Source organism: Gallinula chloropus (assembly GCF_964237585.1).
Source record: "Gallinula chloropus genome assembly, chromosome: 1".
In the NCBI taxonomy this organism is placed as follows: Eukaryota; Metazoa; Chordata; class Aves; order Gruiformes; family Rallidae; genus Gallinula; species Gallinula chloropus.
In genome coordinates this window covers 197,257,853-197,277,419 of record NC_140085.1, presented here as the reverse complement: position 1 = coordinate 197,277,419, position 19,567 = coordinate 197,257,853, and the positions used below count along the sequence as shown (strand labels likewise).

At 44.1% G+C, this 19,567-nt stretch overlaps 1 protein-coding gene across 1 annotated transcript; it reads left to right on the top strand.

Annotated features, from left to right (window-relative positions):
- The first annotated feature begins 1,180 nt into the window (after nucleotides 1-1,180).
- Nucleotides 1,181-19,040, top strand: CTSC (cathepsin C). The gene is made up of 7 exons (XM_084275358.1): nucleotides 1,181-1,363; nucleotides 2,564-2,709; nucleotides 9,840-10,006; nucleotides 10,434-10,589; nucleotides 12,169-12,284; nucleotides 17,023-17,154; nucleotides 17,896-19,040. Exons 1-7 carry the CDS (start codon nucleotides 1,198-1,200, stop codon nucleotides 18,396-18,398), a joined length of 1,386 nt encoding a protein of 461 aa, XP_084131484.1. The 5' UTR covers nucleotides 1,181-1,197; the 3' UTR covers nucleotides 18,399-19,040.
- Nucleotides 19,041-19,567: the final 527 nt, after the last annotated feature.

Sequence of the window (19,567 nt, the reverse complement as noted above, 5' to 3'; positions counted from 1 at the left end):
AAATTTACCGAAGTAATTCCCGAACTCCTGATTTGAATCAATAAAAAAAATTAGGACACTACTAGTTTAAACCTAGTTTATCTTAAGCTGGTTAAAGCTGAACAGTTTAAATCAGCAATAAGGGTATCTACATGGAGATTTATACCAATTTAAGAAAATTATTTTATATTTATATCCATAGTTAAGCTGCACATAATTTCCATAGCCCACATAGCACTATATGCATTTATTCCTCTGAAAGGGGTTATTTTAAATAATAAGGATATTTTTTACGCAGTCTTTTAGCTTTTTTGATGACGTATGTAACTCGGGGGTGTGAAAGCACGTACATTTTTGATTTGGATGCCTGCACACCCAGTCATACTCTGGGCTGCACTGAGGCCCACGGTTCGGTGGAGACATCTTTCCGGACCGCAGCTTGGTTTCTGGGTGGTCAAGGTTCTGCATATCACTAAAGTTTCCACCCTCATGGGGAAATTCTCAGAAGTTTTAGATGACTGCTGCTGCGTACAAAGGGTCTCTGAGGGGTGCAGGTTTTGGTTTCCCGGCTCTGACGTGTGGCTGTGCAGAAACTTTTGAGTCATTTCGTGCTACACCCGTGGTAGACACGATGTTTTGCCCTCCACACCTCCAAGTAGCACCAGGGACCCATTCTGCTGGCCTGCCCCTCTGCAGGGGCCTTCTCCGAGGGCTGGATCTGGGTAGCAGGCAGGGCTCCGGGACAGGGGCTGCCCTTGGTGGGAAGGATGTCCTGTGGGGTATGGGTGGGCTCTGGGGAAAAGGAGGCGATCGGAGAGGGAGTCTCCTTTTGTGGAGAAGGACACCCTTTGGGGTGGGGATGCCATCTGTTTTGGAGAATGCCTTTGTGGGAGAGGAAAGGCCTTTAGAGAGGAGGGCGAGGACAACCTCTGGGCAGGTGGACGTCCCTGCGAGCGGAGTGAGAACCCTTGTGACAGAGTCACACCGCCTTCCGCGGCGGGGAGCGCGCCCCGCTCTGCCGGAGCTTCAACATTCAGCCACACTCCGGCCTTTCCCCACGACTCGCAGCCCAGCCCCGACCCCCCAACGGGGGATCGGCGCGGAAGCCCGGCCCCTCTCGGCGTTGTGCGGCCGTCCCGGGGCGGGCCCGGGGGCGGGGAGGCCGCTGCGCCCGGGCCCATTTCAGCGGCGGCAGCGAGTGTTGGCGGGAGCTGCGCTATGGCGGGGCGAGTGTTGTGGGCCGTGGCGCTGGCGGTTCTGGCGGCCCTGCCCGCGACGTTACGGGCCGACACGCCGGCCAACTGCTCCTTCGCCGACCTGCTGGGCGCCTGGGAGCTCCGCGTCTGGCGGAGCAGCGGCCGCCACGACAACTGCTCCCAGGCGGGTGAGACCGCGGCGGCCCGTCCCTTGTCCTGTTCCTCTTCACTGGGGGCCGCGGAGTCCCGGGATCGGCTCGGCCCCGCTCGGGGTGGGGGGTGCCCGTGAGCCGGAGGGAGGAGTGGGGCGCGGGGAGGGGAAGCGGCCGCTCCGTGCCACAAGGCCCCGCGGCGGGGAGGAAGAGGCGGCCTGGCTCGGCCGTAGCGGCCCTCCCCACCCGGTACCTGCGGGCCGGACCCGTGCTGCCGGCAGCCGTGCGGGGCTCCCAGCCTTGGTTACTGCAGAGAGAGGTTAATTTGAGTTAAATAGCTTGAAACGCTGGCCTTAGTCTGGCTCTGGGTGGCTATCGCGGGCAGCCCTGTTACCCTTCCACTTCAGTTTCTTCGGAGTGGGTTGGTTTTTCGCTTGTTTCGATTTGGGCTCATCTAGGCCTCTTGATGAGCACCACCGACTCATGCCGGTTATCTTCTTACTATCTTGCAGCCTCCAGGTACCTCCCCTAGCTCAGCGAGGCCAGAAAGCGGCTGTTGCCTGCAGCAAACTGACTTCTGTGTGACACCAGACCGGCTTCTGAGAAGCCCTGGGCCGGGAGAGCTGAACTTGCTGACTAGGGAGCCTGATAGCATCAGGAGATGTAGAAATACCACTTACCTTGAGGACATAATAGTAGTGGGGAGTTACTTAGTTATTGTATGTCAGCTATTAAAACCAGTGCATACTTAGCAATTTCTAAATCATCTGTTTTTTGATCAGGTGAGGCAAGTGGCAGGTCGGAGCAGCAGAGCTGAGACTGGTGGTGTGAGTAGCGTGAGGTGGCTGATAGCTTATCCCAGATGAAGGGAAGGATTGTCATTGCAGGAGCAGTGCTTGAGTGACACAGCATCCAAGTCCTGTATAGCTGTATAGCAAGTCATCTTTAAATAAGCTGATGTTTTCCAGTAACAGTTGCTTGGTGCTGCTGCTGTTCCTAATTAAATGTGCAAATACTGCCTAGCAGTAGAAAAAAAGGAACATGTAGACCCACTAACAGGTAAGTGAAGACCCTGAGGTGTTTTTGCTTGATGCCCCTTTGCAGAAGACTAACACCAACAAGCGTGTTGTAATTTCTTTTGGAATAAAGTCAGTGTTAAAACATTCTTTTTACTTTTTTCTAGTTACTTTTCTTTCTTCCGTGTGCTAACTATGCAATGATGTTTGTTTCTTGTAGGGCCTGTGCAAAGAAAGGTGCTTGTGAATCTTCAGAAGTTAGATGTGGCCCAGGATAATCTGGGCAACTATGGCTTCTTCACTTTGATCTACAATCAAGGCTTTGAGATTGTGCTAAATGACTACAAGTGGTTTGCGTTTTTTAAGGTGAGCTAACTTGGTGCATTCTGTGTCACTGACATTAAAATGGCTTCTAGTTAGGCTTCTGTTTAGTACCCAAGTGCCATAGTGGGGCAGTTGAGATGCTTGGTTGTCTTTGGCTCTACAGTTTGCCTGGATTACTAAATATGGGACATGTTTTTTAAGCTTTCATTTTTATAGTTACCAGTCGTTCGGTAGGGAGCAGAGGGAGGCAGGAGGTATTTATATTCCACACTGGGTATTACCTGAAAAATCTGTTACAGATCCTGCTGCTTTCCCTTCTGGGCATGCTTAAAAAAAATTAAGGTCTTCATGAACCTTCTTCGCACTGTAGCCTGGAGACTTTTCTGTTCAGCTTTCTTCCTGAGACCATGGGCCCATTTTTTTTTTCTTTCTTTAAGGATGTTCTCAAGTGCATGAAAACTTCAGAAAGGACATCTCCTTTCTAGAGATTTTCCAGGGTCATTAAATTAATATTCCAGAATATGCTTCAATATCCAGGGAACATTACTGCTAACTATGAATGTTCTCTTGGAGTAATATTATCTCAGTTCCCCTGTTAATGACTGCAGATCAAGCTGAAAACAGTCATGGTAGGCAGGGGGTAGCCAGGAGAGAACCAACTTGCAAAGGAGTAATCTGCTTCTGTCCTGATGAGGGACATTAGACTCTGGAGGGTGGTTTGAAGCAGTCTGCTGGATGACTTTGCTACCTGGGAGACAGATGTTTGGTGCAGCAAGGCTGCTCAGTTGGTGAGTGCAGGCCTTGGCAGGAGCAGTTAATACTTTTCTTCGTTTCAGGAAGTGTGATCTTGTGTCTGGCTTCAGATGAGCCATGTAGGCCTTGACCAAGCATAAAATGTCTGAACCTTGGCTAATAGTAAGGAGGATGAGGAATTGACTTTTGCTCTAGATTGTCTTTCTGGGAGCTATTGTAGGCAGTTAATTTCACAGCAGCTATTTTCAAGTCAGTGTTTTCAGATGTTAACAAAAGGGAGTGATCTGTTCTTCCAAGAGAACTTTAATCCTTACTGAATAGAAATGATGTATGACGTGCTGTTTAATACCGATTGGAACTCACTTAAGGGAAAGGGCTGTGTAGGTTGTTTTACAAGACTAATGGGAAGCTGTCTATATGCTTTTTGTCAGTTAAACCCAGTAACACCTAAAGCACTGAGTTTGCTCATTCCCCCCGCCCAGTGGGATGGGGGAAGAGAGAATCAAAGGGTAAAAGTGTAGAAACGTGGGTTGAGATGAAGGCACTTTAGTAGATAAAGCAAAAGCTACATATGCAAGTGAAGTGAAATAAGGAATTCATTCATGACTTCCTACCAGCAGGCAGGTGTTTAGCACTTCCCAGGAAAGTAGGGCTTCATGACATGTAACTTACTTAGGAAGGCCAACATCATAATCCTGAATGTCCCTCTTTACTCCTTCTTTCCCCTAGCTTTTATTGCTGAGCATGATATTGTATGATATGGAATATCTCTTCCAACTCCATATATTCTGTGATCACTTTGGTCAGTTATTCCATCTGTGTCCTCTCCCAACTCCTTGTGCACCTTCAGCCTACTTGGAGGCAGGGTGGCCTTGATGCTGTGTAATCACTGCTCAGAAATAGCCAAAACATCCCTGTGTTAGCAGCTCTCTTCATTGCAAATCCATAACATGGCACTACAAGAGCTACTATAAATAAAATTTAATTATCTGCCAGAACTAGTGCACTTTTTAAAACTATAGATTTTTAAAATGAGACAGCATCTGCATAAAACAGGGTCCTGTACTGGAGCAGAAGCAAAATTTGAGAGAAATGCCTGGTTGACATTCTCTCATCTATGTAAGGCAGTGACACTAAACTGCCATGCTGTGCCTGTTTGGCAGGCAGTGCAGCAGAAACTGCAGGCACAGGAGGGTACTGGAACCAGGCAGAATAACTCTGAAACCTCTCAGGCAGAGGCACTTCTGTGAGCATCCCTACAGTAGGAGGGCCATGTTGTATCATCCATGAGCTTGGGCTTGAGCCATCATCTCTGGCCAGTGGAATTCTGTGTTACAGAATAAATTGGGCTGGAAGTGATGTATCCAACTTGCTGGTCAAAGCAAAGTAAGTCACATATACACCTGAGCAATAACAACGCACCATCATCCATGCTTCATGGTTCTGAATGTGTTTTAAGCCTGTGTAGGCAAATGGATTAATTGTTGGTTTTACAGTTGCTTTTGGTATTCAGAAATAGCAAGTTTGTTTGGCTGACTGTTCAATAGTAGGGAACCATCAGCAAGACATGCCTAAATTGAAGACCTTTTTCCTTAAATATAAAAAGGATTAGAGCCCAGTTTAGTTATCCTCTCTAATCTTGCTGCTGTAGGGGAAACAGCAGACTACCAAGATGAAAGTACAAAGACTGAGAAATACAAGGAAGTACCAGAGCACTTGGTAAATGTTTTGTTGTGGGTTTTTTTTTTTTTTTTTTTTTTTTTTTCTGCAGACAACTATTCAACTTCATTAGGCAACAACTTGAAATACTGTTTGTCTGCAAAACTTATTTCACAATTGTCAGTTGGGACAGAGAGTGGGGGAAGTGGTTTCTTACAAACTGCTTGACCTTGTGACATATTTAGATGTGTAGCTGGTAAAGCCAATAAATATGCATTTCATATGAAATGGAAATACAAATTATCTAGTCCTGATATAAAAGTATGGTTTCTTCTATCAAATGCAGCTAATGCTCTTTTAGGACCTATTCCATCTTCTACTGTAAAGCTTCTAGGGACAAGTAATATATTCCACTTTGGACATTTCAAAGGGTTTTGTGGAATGATTGCTTATTGCTTAAAAAATACACTACCATTTGCACCTGAAAGTAATGTAAATATAACAGGCTTCATTTACTTGGTGTTGGCCTTAATACTCCCAAGTTCCTTGGAGTAAAACACGGTAAACCAGAAGGTGAATCAGTGAGGGCTTTCAGTGTTGGAAATGCAGCAAAAGGAAAGCGTAAAAGCAATCTCATAAAATGTTGCTTAACCTTGATTCCTGTTGGGAATGTGTCAAGTCATCAAACAAAGTCCCTTTAGCGTTTGTAGAAAAGAAGAATTTCCTTTGCTGGCAGTCTCTTGCTTACAGCAAGAGGATACAGAAGTAATATTTTTAATATGGAGTAATAGCTGTTTTTACTACTTGATAAAATTACTTTTGTTCAGAAATAACCTTCCAATGTGAATGCTGTTCTGGAGTTACTGCTTGACTGTGAAATAACCTTTTGGATCACGGAGCCGTTGGTGGTGGTGGAGCACCGATAGCGTAGAAGAGCCTTGCACATGTCCTGTGGCTGTGTTTGGGACTGTCAGGAAAGGATTTGTTGCTTAAAGGCTACTCATAAATTTCAAGTTCTGTTTATGTTGCACTAAAATTAACATGGCTAAAACACTGTCATGGTGACAGGGCAGGTAAATCATCCTGATACACCTACTATGATGCTTTAACACTTTCCTCGCATTCTGCCATTGAGCAGAGAGGATGGAGTTGACAGGCAGAATGAAGAGTAGTACTTAGACAATCTATTGCTTCATGTGTTCGTAGCATAGAAGTGCAGCTGGTGCTAACTGAACTTGCAGTATATTTTTGCTTAATACTAAAGAACAAAGCTATTAATTACTAAAAAGAATGCTGTTGGCTTGTCTAAATGGCAGCACTATCAGAGCTATTATACTGTGTGGATACAGACATGGCCCGTTTGATGGTGATCCGTGTTCCAGTGAGGCTTTTTAATAGCTTCGTGTTCTTACGGATTACTAGGCAGACACACACTAAAACTTTTGTAGGTCTCACTGTCTTTGTGTTACTTGTTCTTTTACCTGAGGACTTCAGGGAAACGACTTTCCACATCAAAGGAGTGGATTGGATGAGCGTACTGATGTAGGGTTTTTTAATCTCAGTTTGCTTTAACAGCTTAAGCAAATAAGCTCAAAGCTCAAACAGTGTTTTATTTCTAATTGTTGTTCTACATTGACTTGTCCCTAGAGGCTTGCCAGGTTAAATGCAGCATCTTAATGCATTCTTGCATTCTGCTTATCAAGTCATAGTTCGTCTGCCTGCTATTTATTGGTAGCAGAAAACTTGTTTATTCATGGGAATGCCCTCATTTCCTATTTAATGTGTGCTGCTGAAATGTCCCTTTACTGAACCAGGATGTGAAGTTAAGGTACTGCTTCTCAGCAGAAGCTTGAGCACGTGCTTCTGCTGGATACTATAAGGACTCTCTTAGGCTATACAAGGCTTTCAAGATTATATTTTAAGGGATGGCAAAAGAAATAGGGAGAACATAACATAAAAAGCCAGAGCAAAGCTGGAAGGAAAGTTGAGATGAACTTGGTTCGCTTACTTGATGTCTTTGTAGTATTTATTTAATGTTAAGACTACCACTTTAAAGGGACATAGTCACATAAGATACTCACTGTTCCTGAAGCTATGTGGTACTGCTTCTGTCTTTTGAGATGTCCTCTAGCAAAAACAAGTAGTCTGGCTTTTCTTTATTAAAACATTAGCACCACTTCAGCAAAAAAAAAGTTACAGAATATTCTGCTGAAGTTACTTATATTTTCCAACTGACTTGATGACATTGTTGTCACATCTTTTCCTCTCTTCCCTAGCGCCCCAAATTTGGTTAAAACCAAGCATTTCCATTTTGAAATAACCAGCCAAGTAGATAATATTTAAATTTCAGAATCTTAAAAAAAAGTATGAACAGTTTATCCATGTTGCTAAAATATAAGTGTTAAAGTTCTAATGCTTTTTAATCATTCTGCAAATCAATTGAAAGTTACTTTATGATATATGCTTGTTGGGCTTACTTAACTGGCAGTGTGCAACTGGTGCTTCCTTAGAGCATACATAACCACATGTATTGGTACAGGCTGGGGGATGACCTGCTGGAGAGGAGCTCTGGGGGTCCTGGTTGATGACAGGTTGGCCATGAGCCAGCAGTGTGCCCTGGTGGCTAAGAGAGCCAGTGGGATCCTGGGGTGCATCAAGAGGAGTGTGGCCAAGAGGTCAAAGGAGGTGATCTTCCCTCTCTACTCTGCCCTGGTCAGGCCCCACCTGCAGAATTGTGTCCAGTTCTGGGCTCCCTGGTATGAAAAAAAGACAGGGATCTCCTGGAGAGAGTCCAGAGAAGGGCTACAAAGTTGATTAAGGACCTGGAACATCTCCGATATGAGGAAAGGCTGAGTGAGCTGGGACTGTTCAGCCTAGAGAAAAGAAGACTGAGAGGAGATCTTATTGATGTTTATAAATATCTTATGTGTGGGACACAGGGGGAAACGGCCAGCCTCTTCTCAGTGGTCTGTGGGGACAGGACAAGGGGCAATGGCCTCAAGTTGGAGCACAGGAAGTTCCACACCAGTATGTGGAAGAACTCTTCCACAGTGAGGGTGACAGAGCCCTGGGACAGGCTGCCCAGGGGGGTTGTGGAGTCTCCTTCTTTGGAGATATTCAAGACCTGTCTGGATGCAGACCTGTGCGACCTGTCCTAGGGAGCCTGGTTTGGCAGGGGCATTGGACCTGATGATCTCTTGAGGTCCCTTCCAACCCCTGTGATTCTGTGATCTGAAAGCATAAATGTCCGAATTACAGAATGTTTCCTAAAGGAAAGAAGGTGCATCTGTAGATACTTAATTGAATTTCATATTCATGAGGTTCTTAGCTTAGGTCTGATAACAATTTCTGTGTTTTTGTGCAGTAAGGCATCTGCAATCCTGTTCTAATTAAGAATGTGCTTCCTATATTAGGATTTATAGGCACAGTTGTAAATTTGATAAGTGAGTGGTAAGTCTTTCTGCTGGGATTAAGGTATAGGGTAGTCCTGGCTTCTGGAACTTGAATTGGCTTATTGTTTGAACATTGCTTAAATTGAGAGTAGTAGATATAGAAGAGGATGAGATGTCAGCCTGTGAATGCAGCTCTGCTGAAGCCCCCGTAAGATCTCCATCCTTGCTTGCTTTCTTCTTAAGGAGATAAAACCCTTAAAGCTTAAAACAATTACATTTTTTTTTAACTAGAAGAGGAATTGAACTTGCAATTTGATTAGTCATGATGACATAACCCAGGAAAGATGTTGCTTAAAAGTGTACTGTACCAAAAAGCTTACCACCTAATAGCAAACCCTGAAATTTACCTACATGAAGCCTTTTAAAGTTAGCATTGTTGTTGCTTGGCTAAATTCTGGTGTGAGTTGTCACACTTGAGGAAAATTTGCATTTGAACCAGAATTAAAGCTTACTGTTTTCAAACATCAGGATTTCAACTGTGCATATTGTTTGGGTACCTTTCTATGAGAGTTGTTCCAGGCTGGTCAGATCACTGGATTGGCTGATGAAATTATTGCATGTGGCATGGCTGCAGTGGTCTTTCATCAACTTAAAAAATGGAAATGATCTTTAAGTCTGCAGAGGAAATGTATGCAGCAGCTGTCTGGCAGTTGCTGTTGTCTACCATGAAGGATGCTGTGCTGTGCAGAACTCAGCTGAGTTCTGGCATTGCAAGTCACATTCACCAGAGCCAGTGGTTGTTCATGCAGTGGTGCCATGCTGAACTGGTGCAGTGGAAGTTATGCTCCAATATAACTCTGGATTGGGCAGGCATACTCATAACAGGTTCTCTAAAACTTAGGTAGTTGGTTCTGCAAGATTTAATCTAATCTGTTAAGAGTCCTTTGTTGGTCATTTTAAGAAATGCTCTGTGTGTTTTTAGCAAATTACTTCCTGGTACTAAGCAGTGGGTGTCATTGTTAAGGCATCAGTGATGTTGCTACCCCATTTTAATTCCTTTAACATGTAGCCCATTGAGGAGTTAAATAGCTTGTAGAAATGAAGTATAATTGTTGGGCTTTTTAAATGTTTCTCAGCTATTTCTCTATATCAGAAGTTCTCAAAAGTCTTCTAGCCATTCTGCACATATTAGATTTGCTTACCCTTTTCTTGGTGATTCTTTGTTTTACAATTAAACATGATGCTGGTTGATCTGGAATATACATTTTTCCATTTCTTCCAACACACAGGCAAGAAGCAGCTGGGTGGTAGGGACTACTGGTATGTTAACAAATGCACTCAAAATAAACGTACATCTTCATGTTACAGTACAAAAGAGAAGGCCAGAATGTAACCAGCTACTGTAATGAGACTCTACCAGGATGGGTACATGATGTACTTGGCCACAATTGGGCTTGTTTCATTGGACAGAAGATTTCTTCATCTTCCTCAGATGTTCACATAAATGAGCAACCTCTCCAGAAGCCCAGAGCAAGGTAAGCAACAGATAATCAACTTCTTACTGCCATGAAAACATTGGTAACTGTACTTCTGGTTTCAGCTAAACCCATGTGCACCAATTCTGTTACTCAGGCCAGTTAATTCCAGCAATAATGTTGGGGAACAAACCTGAATGCACAAAAACAAGGGGAGGGTGTACCTGCTGTATGCATGGTTTTTTCCAGTCTGTGGTGAAGCCCAATTAGAAAACTGGCATGTCTGAAGAAAGTGACTATATCCTTCTAGTTAGTCACCCTCAAATTTCATAAACAGTGCCTTGATCCAATAACTGGACGTTTCTTTATCAGTATGCACCAGAGGACTTGTTCAGAGTTAGTCTTTTTCCATGTTCAGTTTAGATAGAGCTTTATTCTCAATCCCAGTCCTCCTCTTACTGCTTTATTTGGTTGCTTTTGTTTGCAGACTTTCAAGCAGACGTTATGTGCACAACTTTGACTTTGTAAATGCTATCAATGCTCACCAGAAGTCTTGGAGAGCAACAAGATACAAGGAGTATGAGCACTTTGCACTGGAAGAACTAACCAGAAGAGCTGGGGGTCTGTATTCCAGAGTTGCAAGGTACTAAGGCCTTTTGTTTTCTAATAAACCCTGCTGCAAAGAATCTGCTTGTATTTGTCCTGGCTCTCTCAGCTGTGTTTTGGTTTGTTGTTGAAATGTTTAATCAAGTTTCAAGGTCTTTCAGCTTATTTTTATGCAGTGCCACCACTTCGGCGTTTAAATTCTTTCTCTGAGCATTTGTTGTCTCCAAACAGTTGAGACAAATAGGGTCATCTAACTTGTAGTCTTGCCCAGTAACTTGCTGCTGAATTCACATATGCAGACAAGAAGTGGGGACAGTCAGATGTCATGTTACTTTCCTGTCTGTCCATCAGCAGCTTGCCATAGTCAGGAGTTTCTGCTAGACCATCTTCCTGGCTCTGCTGGTTAATGACTGCAATTAAAAAGCAGTGAACAACAAGCTGCTATTAAACATGAATAATAAAGATTTTCTGAGGGAATTCCCTGGTTACTTTGATAACCTGCCATGCCTGAAAGCAGGGTCCCTTAACAGGAGTAGAGTGTCTCAGTGAAGAAGAATGAAACAGCCCTTAGAGTGCCTTTGTGCAGTTGTAGATCACACAGCAGAGAGTGGTAATGGGGATGGACATGAGGACCTCTGTTCATTTGGGAACTAGAGTTCTTTGGTCTGAAGATTTCCTTATTTAGAGCTGTTTTAACTTTATTTGAATTTTTGCTTTTTCCACTTTGATCATGGTGTGGGTAATAATGCTACTTAACTTCTCCAAAATATGGCAATTTTATGTTTGCAGAAGGAGGTATTTATATAAAAAAAAATCTGATTCACATGGGAATATTGTGTGAATTTGTCAGGTAGACAGAAGTCACTTTGTAGACTGCCTTACAGTAACCAACTGGGGAGCTCTGTTGCACCACACAGTGTCTAGGCAGTGGTTTTTTTGGCCCTTTCTGGTGCTTTCAGAACAGATTCCAGTGTCTGATGTTTGTGAATGGCACTTGATGTGTGACTTGTGGGACAAACATCAATTTATGTGGAAGCTGAATTCAGGAAGCTGTTGGCTTGCTGATATATGAGCATCACTTGGCTGAAAGTGGTAGATGAGAACAAGTAACATTCAGTATTCTCTAACAGTCACAGTAAAAACTTGTTCCTGGGAAGTCTCTGGGGCAAGTGGCACTGGAGTTACTGAAGTGTTGATGTAAGCCATGTCTGTCTGCCATTCAGCAGCCTGTGGTTGCTGTTAATGTGTGCCACCAAGGTAAGGTGCCCTTCTGCAGTTGGATATTCTGCATTCTTGGTCATGGCAGAGGTGTAAAATAGAGCTGCACTGCTACAGTCACTTAGAGTTAGCTTAGTACTTCAGATTGGTTCAAAAGTATTTGACCTCACCAGTCTGTGGGTAGTTCATAATACAGTTCTCTCTTGAGCAGGGATTTGCATAGATCTTGCATCTTGCTGAAACTAATCTTGTGAGATTGACACCCACTCAGTTTAGAGACTGCTTGAAATCGCTTAGTGTGAGGAAAGTACTAGAAGCCCGAAGATGACAAGTGATTAAATGACTGTTTTCTTGCCTAGAGTTTGATATGTTACTCAGAAGCATTTTCTCCACTTTAGACCAAAGCCTGCACCTCTAACACCTGAGTTACTCAAAAAAGTCTCAAGCTTGCCAGAATCCTGGGACTGGAGAAATGTGAGTGGTGTAAATTATGTCAGCCCTGTTCGGAATCAAGGTAAGTTAAAAAAAAAAAAAAAAACAAACAAGAACATTGTGCCAAGATGGAGGGTGGTACTAGCTTATCCAAGCAGCAGTGTCTGTTGCTGAAGTGAAAGCCAGTTACCACAGTGCCCTGCATAAAGACAGCTGTCAAGTTTTGTCCAAACACTCTCAGTCATGGTTTTCTGCATGCTGACAGAGCTGCTGTATGTTTAATTCCTTCCCTAATTCCTGCTGATGGCAAATTGTTATGCAGCTTTAATGAATAAACCCATGGAAATTGTTCGTACTGCCTCCAAGTCTTACCACTATGATAACTTTAGGAATTACTTAAATAGCTAGTTGCAAGAGGATGTGTCAGTTGCTATGAAAAATGTGGATGCTGATAAATCATAGAATCATAGGGGTTGGAAGGGACCTCGAGAGATCATTGGGTCCAACCCCCCTGCCAAAGCAGCTCCCTAGCTCATATTGCACAGATAGGCATCCAGACGGGTCTTGAATATCTCCGGAGATGGAGACTCCATGCTCCCCCTGGGCAGCCTGTCCCAGGGCTCTGTCACCCTCACTGTGAAAGAGTTCTTCCGCAAGTTGGTGCGGAACTTCCTGTGCTCCAACTTGCAGCCATTGCCCCTTGTCCTATCTCCACAGACTACTGAAAAGGGGCTGGCCAATTCCCCTGCATCCCATACTTAAGATATTTATAAACATTAATTAGGTCCCCCCCTTAGTTGTCTTTTCTGTAGGCTGAACAGTCCCAGCTCACTCAGCCTTTCCTCATAGGGGAGATGTTCCAGGCCCTTAATCATCTTTGTAGCCCTCCTCTGGAATCTGTCAAGGAGGTCCCTGTGTTTTTTTTTTTTTATACCAGGGATCCCAGAACTGGACACAATACTCCAGAGTAGATGGGGAGGATCACCTCCTTTGACCTGCTGGCCACATTCTTCCTGACGCACCCCAGGATCCCATTGGCTCTCTTAGCCACCAGGGCACACTGCTGGTTCATGGCCAACCTGTCATCTACCAGGACCCCCAGGTCCTTCTCCACTGAGCTCTTCTCTAGCAGGTCATCCCCCGGCCTGTACTGATACAGGTGGTTATTCCTCCCCACGTGTAAGACTTTACACTTGCTCTTTTTGAACTTAGTCTGGTTTCTAACTGCTCAGCTCTCCAGTCTGTCCAGGTCTCTCTGGATGGCAGCGCAGTGTTCCTGTGTGTCAGCCACTCCTCCCAGCTTTGTATCATCAGTGTACTTGCTGAGGGTGGATGCTATTCCCTCATCAAGGTCATCAATGAAGATATTAAACAGGACTGGACCCAACACCGAGCCCTGGGGAACACCACTAGTCACAGGCCTCCATTCAGATTCTGCTCCACTGATCACCGCCCTCTGGGCTCGGTCCGACAGCCAGTTCTCAACCCACCTCACTGTCCACTCATCTATCCCATGCTCTCTCAGTTTTTCTATCAGGATGTCATGGGAGACAGTATCAAAAGCCTTGCTGAAGTCAGGATAGATGACATCCACTGCTCTCCCTCCATCCACCCAGCCAGTGAATACAGAATGCTTGTAAAGCCTTTTATCTTGCCCATCTGATAGGGAAGTCTTTAGCTGAAAGTAGACTTAGAACAAACAGTAGAATGGCATCCTTCTATAGGGAGCACTTCTATAGCGCTGGGATGTGCATTACATCATTACATACTGGAGACCAGGAGTGGACCTATGCATCCCTTCCCTGATCCACCATTTCCAAACTTGCATCTACTGGTAGTTGTCTCATTGCAACTTTGAGCGGAAGGGAGCACAACATTAGCAGGGTGGGAAGGGGATCGCTCACTGGTCCTGCATTTATGGCTTAGTTATTCTGCTAGCTAGACTCATGGTAGATGGAGAAGCATAGGAAGGTTTGTGGGAGGAAGATGGCAACCAGTGATCATACAGCCCAATGTAGGGGTGAGTCCTCTACTGTTCCCTGATGTGAGCTGTGAATATTCCAAGGGCTTTGTTACTTGCCAAATAATTGAACGCTTGGTTTTAAACGTTTCTCCAATATGCTGCTTCAGGCTTTCTCTAAATGAGAGAAAGCTGCTTCTACTAACAAAGCTGCCTACACTTCTGTAGTCTGAGAATCCGTGCTGAGCATGTTAAATGTCTGTGGAATATGTGTTCTGTCTCATTAAGTAAGAGTTCTGGCATGCAGGCTTTTGGCTTTTAAGATCCTCTACTTCCAACCCCCCGCTGTGGGCAGGGACACCCTTCTCTAGGTTGCCCAAAGCCCTGTCCAACCTGGCCTTGAATGCTACCAGGGAGGGGGCATCCACAGCTCTGGGCAGCCTGTGCCAGGGGCTCACCACCCTCACAATGAAGATGTTTTTTTTTTTTTTTAACTTCAATATAAATCTACCTTCTTTCACTGTAAAGCCATTTCCACTTGTCTTGTCAGTCCCTGCCCTTGCAAACAACCTCTCTCCAGCTTTTCTGTAGCCCCATTAGGTACTGGAAGGCTGCTTTAAGGTCTTTCCAGAGCCTTCACTTCTCCATGCTGAACAAGCCAAATTTTCTCAGCCTGTCTTCATAGCAGAAGCGCTCCAACCCTCTGACTTCTTGGAGCTGTTGAAGCTAGTCCACAGGACCACCATGTCTGATGTTGGGGTCTGCAGAACTGGACAGAGTACTGCAGGTGGGGTCTGATATGAAATGCCTCCCTTGACCTGCTGGTCATGCTGGTTTTGATGCAGCCACAAACACCCCCTAGTCTTTCTCAGGGCTTCTCTCAATCCATTCTCCACCCAGCATTTAATTGTGCTTGGGATTATGGCAAGAAAGTGCAGGACCCTGCACTTGGCCTTGTTGAACTTTGAGATTCACATGAAGCGCTCACCTCTGAAGCCTTTTAAGGTTCTTCTGGATGGCATCCCTCCCCTCCAGAACGTTGACCGTGCCACACTATTTGGTGTCATACGCAAACTTGCTGAGGCTGTGCTCAATCCCACTGTCCATTATTGCTGACAAAGGTGTTAAACAGTGCTGGTCCCTGAGGAGCTCCACTTGCCTTCACTTGGACGTTGAGCCATTGACCCTAACTCCTTGAGTGGGACTGTCCAACCAATTACTTATCCAGTGAGTGGTCTATCCATTAAATCCACGTGTCTCATGATTTAGAGAGAAGAATATCATATGGGACACTGTCACATGCTTTGTACAAGTCCTAGGAGATGATGTCAGTTGCTCTTCCCTTATCCACCAACGCTTGTAACCCTGTCATAGAAGGCCACCACACTTGTCAGGTATGATTTGCCCTCAGTGAAGCTGTGTTGGCTGTCACCAATCACCTCTATACTTTCCATGTACCTGAGCATAGTTTCAAGGAGGATCTGCTTTGTGACCTTGCCAGGCACAGAGGTGACATTCCTTTGCAGTAGAGCGAGTGGATTGACTCTGGAAGAGAATTTGTGGGAAGCCTTGGGAAAAACAACTATTCTTGTAACTGTGTGTTGGCTCTCTGCTGGTACAGTGTGGTTGTCGCACTATGGGCCTCACAAATGAAAGAAGAGGAACTAGCAGACTTCAGATTGAAATAGCTATGCTAATTGTATCTTTTTACCTTTTTGCACACAAAATGCAGCAAAGTGCTCTGCAGCATGGCCCATCTCAGATGCTGTGACTGTGCAGTGAGTGGGAGGCACCTTTCACTGCTTTGGTTTGCCCTGCTGGGCAAAGACCGCTCCTGTTCAGGCTGATTTTGCCTCTTCTGAGATGTGTCTAACGGAGTGAAGGTGCGATTTCAGAGTCTTGCTTTTGTAGTAGCTCTGCTTTTATACACCTACACATTTCAAGAGAAAGTGTTTTATTTTGTTCCTCGAGCCTCCCTCCCTTTCATAGCTGTGCAATATTTGACTTGCCTACTGTCAGGAAACAAAAGGAAATCTGGCACCTTGGTGGCAATCAATAGATAAAATAAGACCTCATCTGAGTAATTGTCCTTCCCTGTGATGCTTGTCATTCCACTTTCAAAGGCTTTCTTTTAACGTGGTACAAGAAACTCTAGGGAGTGAATACGCCTAAAACTAGAAGCAATACTAAATCTTTATGCAAGAAGTAAGGAGCCTTAACTCTGCTAGGGAACAGAAGGGAAATTGAGGTGCCTCTGAAACTCCAGTGTATAGTTGTGTGCCTTTGGGAAGTAAGGGATGAATCCACTGCATCAGGCAGGCTGTTTATTTCATTAGACTCTCAAAAGTTATTTATGTTAGGGGTAGCTTTAAGGATGGAGTACTTTTTTCTTTAACTGGAAATTGCAGCATTAAATTCATTGTTAAGTTGAAATAATCTAGAACAATATTGTTAGTGTTCACCTAAAGTTCATTGCCCCTTGGCATTTGTGCTCCATAAAGGGTTATAGCCTGAGGCAGTAGGTTATGAGCCTTCTCAGCTTTGCCAATGGGGTCCCTGTAGGTTCATTTTGAAGGAGTAGCACAGATCTTAAATGATGCTGCTGGAAAACACTGACAAACAGTATATTGTTGAATAAGCTTACTGTTCCTTTGAAAGTTGTTGAAACTGGTCTTCCAATTACATGTTTAAAAACTAAACATATATTTAAAGTTTTTGCTCTTTCATTGTTAAACTTCTAATCACTAGTAGACTTTGTCTATTTTCAGTGGACTTGTGCAATATTTGGATGTGAATGCAGGTGACTTGCCTTCTTTATGTTACTGACTGCTCTTTGTGGTTCCTTTTCTTCTCTCCACAGCCTCATGTGGCAGCTGTTACGCATTTTCCTCTATGGGCATGCTGGAAGCAAGAATACGTATCCTCACAAACAACACTCAGAAGCCCATCTTTAGTCCCCAGCAGGTTGTGTCTTGCAGCCGCTATTCTCAGGGTAAGTACACAGGTGTAAACAAAGATAACTTAGTGATAATGCTGCAGGAAGACACTGTGTATTAGAAACTTCCACGTCTTCTCCATCACTCATGATTTCAGTTTTTTTGTAAAATACCTGGCAGGTTGTAGTACAGTACTTTTTTTTGAAAGATCGCAGAAGATAACCACAGAGTTGTCAGCCTGCCTTACTGTAGGAATGGGACTGAACCAGGAGTAGGTGGCCTTGAGCTCAGGATGTTACGGGATTTTTAGGTAGATCTGTCTGGGAGGTGGGGAATGTTTAAGTACCAGGGATAAAAATGTAGCTAATTGGGAATGCATGACTAGAAAAAGTGGAACCAAATATTCTTCCAAAAGCATATTCAGAGGGAGGAGGAGTGAGTGGGGCCGGTGAGATGAGTAAAAGCAATGACTAAAGCTTTCTAAAGGACACTGCCCATCCTAAGACAGGACTCTTTATTGAATGTAACTAACTGCTTTTCCTGATGGGGGGAGTGTCAGGAGCGATTGGATGAGAGGCTGGTCTCTGCATTAGTGTTCCCAGTATAGCTCCTACTGATGGGAATTTTGTCTCATGTTTCAGAAAGTTAGCTTATAGCTAACTGGGCTATTACAGTTATCTGGGTTGCTGCAGCTTGTGTCCAGTACTGGTTTTAAAAGTATTCCAAAAGATTTGGTAGAAAAAAAAAAAAACACCTCAAGTAATTCCAAGGGAATAAGCAGATATCTTTCTGTTTAGGTTGTGATGGTGGCTTCCCATATCTCATCGCTGGAAAGTATGTCCAAGACTTTGGTGTGGTGGAAGAGGACTGCTTTCCTTACACAGCCCAAGATTCTCCATGCACTTTCAAGCGCAGCTGCTACCACTACTACACTTCTGAGTACCACTATGTTGGTGGCTTCTATGGAGGCTGCAATGAAGCCCTCATGAAACTTGAGCTTGTTCTGCATGGGCCAATGGCTGTTGCCTTTGAGGTTTATAATGATTTCATGCTTTATAAAGAGGGGATCTACCATCACACAGGACTGCAGGATGATTTCAATCCTTTTGAATTGACCAATCATGCTGTCTTGCTGGTTGGCTATGGCACAGACCCAAAAAGCGGTGAGAAGTTCTGGATTGTGAAGAACAGCTGGGGCACCTCGTGGGGAGAAGGTGGTTACTTCAGAATCCGCCGTGGCACTGATGAATGTGCAATTGAAAGCATTGCAATGGCTGCAACTCCCATTCCAAAATTATAAATTCAGAAGTCTTCATCCATCCAGTGCCTTGTCCCCTGCCATAACACACCAATTGTTAGAAACTGCGGGTAAAAGTCTGTTCCCTGGTTTGAACAGGGGAGTTCTAATAAAATCATCCAGAACAAACAGCTTCCCTAAGTGAGGGGGTGAACACAGATAGCTCTATTCTGTGCACTGAAGGCTTCCTCTCTAGACAGTAGATCAAGAATGCAATGGCTGTTTTGGTAACAGCAGTGGTAGTTAGTCATCACTGGAGGCATATCTTCAGCCACCAATTGCGTTTTCATCTGTGGACAGCCTTGAACTTCATATCTCAAAGGGAAGCATCTGCTGTGATTGTGTGTAACTGCTCTGAAAGGACACTGCAGTGCCTTCTCAGAAATCAGGAAGTCGCTGCAATTTAGAACACGAGTGTGTGTTGGAGAGGGAATGGGCAATTACACTGATTAAAAGCTTTAAAATTTGCTTTTAAGTGTACTGCAAAAACTGCATGTCAAACCCTTATGGCAGTAAGAATCAATCCTACATTTTAGGCTGTTGCTAAATGTTCCAGTTCTGGATTTTATTAGTGTGCTTTGCAATTGATCATCTCAGAGTTCAATAAAATTACCCCACTCCTACTTGGAGTTTTTACATGTGGAAGTAGTTGGTTCTTTATTTCAGTTATTTGTCTCAAGTGTTAAACTTCCCATCAAGAACTTTTTACTTCAGCAGGATCTAAACCGGTAGAGAAGGATGGCGAGAGGGGAGACAAACTAGGAATCATCCAGCTGAGGCCAAGGTTTCCACAGCAGCTGCAAGCAAGGTTTTCCAGGAGTCTAGTAGCCCTGGCTGTGGATATGGGACAATTCAGTGAGTAAATTGGCTCATGCCTTAGTAATCCTGTTTAAATCCAATGCTAATTCCTTTCAAATACACAAGGTTGAAAACCAGAGTTTTAGGAGATTGCAATGCTTGGAATTAACCATGTCTTTCTAGATGAAACTCAGTTCTAACACAGTACTCAGTGAATGCACCTCTGGTCCTTGCTGTTCTTCATGTGAATAAATAGGAGTGACTTAGAGGAGAGTCACAGCTTCATGTGTACAAAATCAGTAGTTGGATAATGTCCTGTAAAAATATGTGAACAAATTAGTATTTGTGTACAAAAAAGCACAGACTTCATGGAC

Coding starts and splice junctions, on each gene's coding strand:
- CTSC (XM_084275358.1), top strand. CDS start 1,198: ATGGCGGGGCGAGTGTTGTGGGCCGTGGCGCTGGCGGTTCTGGCGGCC. Junction 2,710..9,839: donor AGTGGTTTGCGTTTTTTAAG/GTGAGCTAACTT, acceptor TTCATGTTACAG/TACAAAAGAGAAGGCCAGAA. Junction 17,155..17,895: donor TTGCAGCCGCTATTCTCAGG/GTAAGTACACAG, acceptor CTTTCTGTTTAG/GTTGTGATGGTGGCTTCCCA.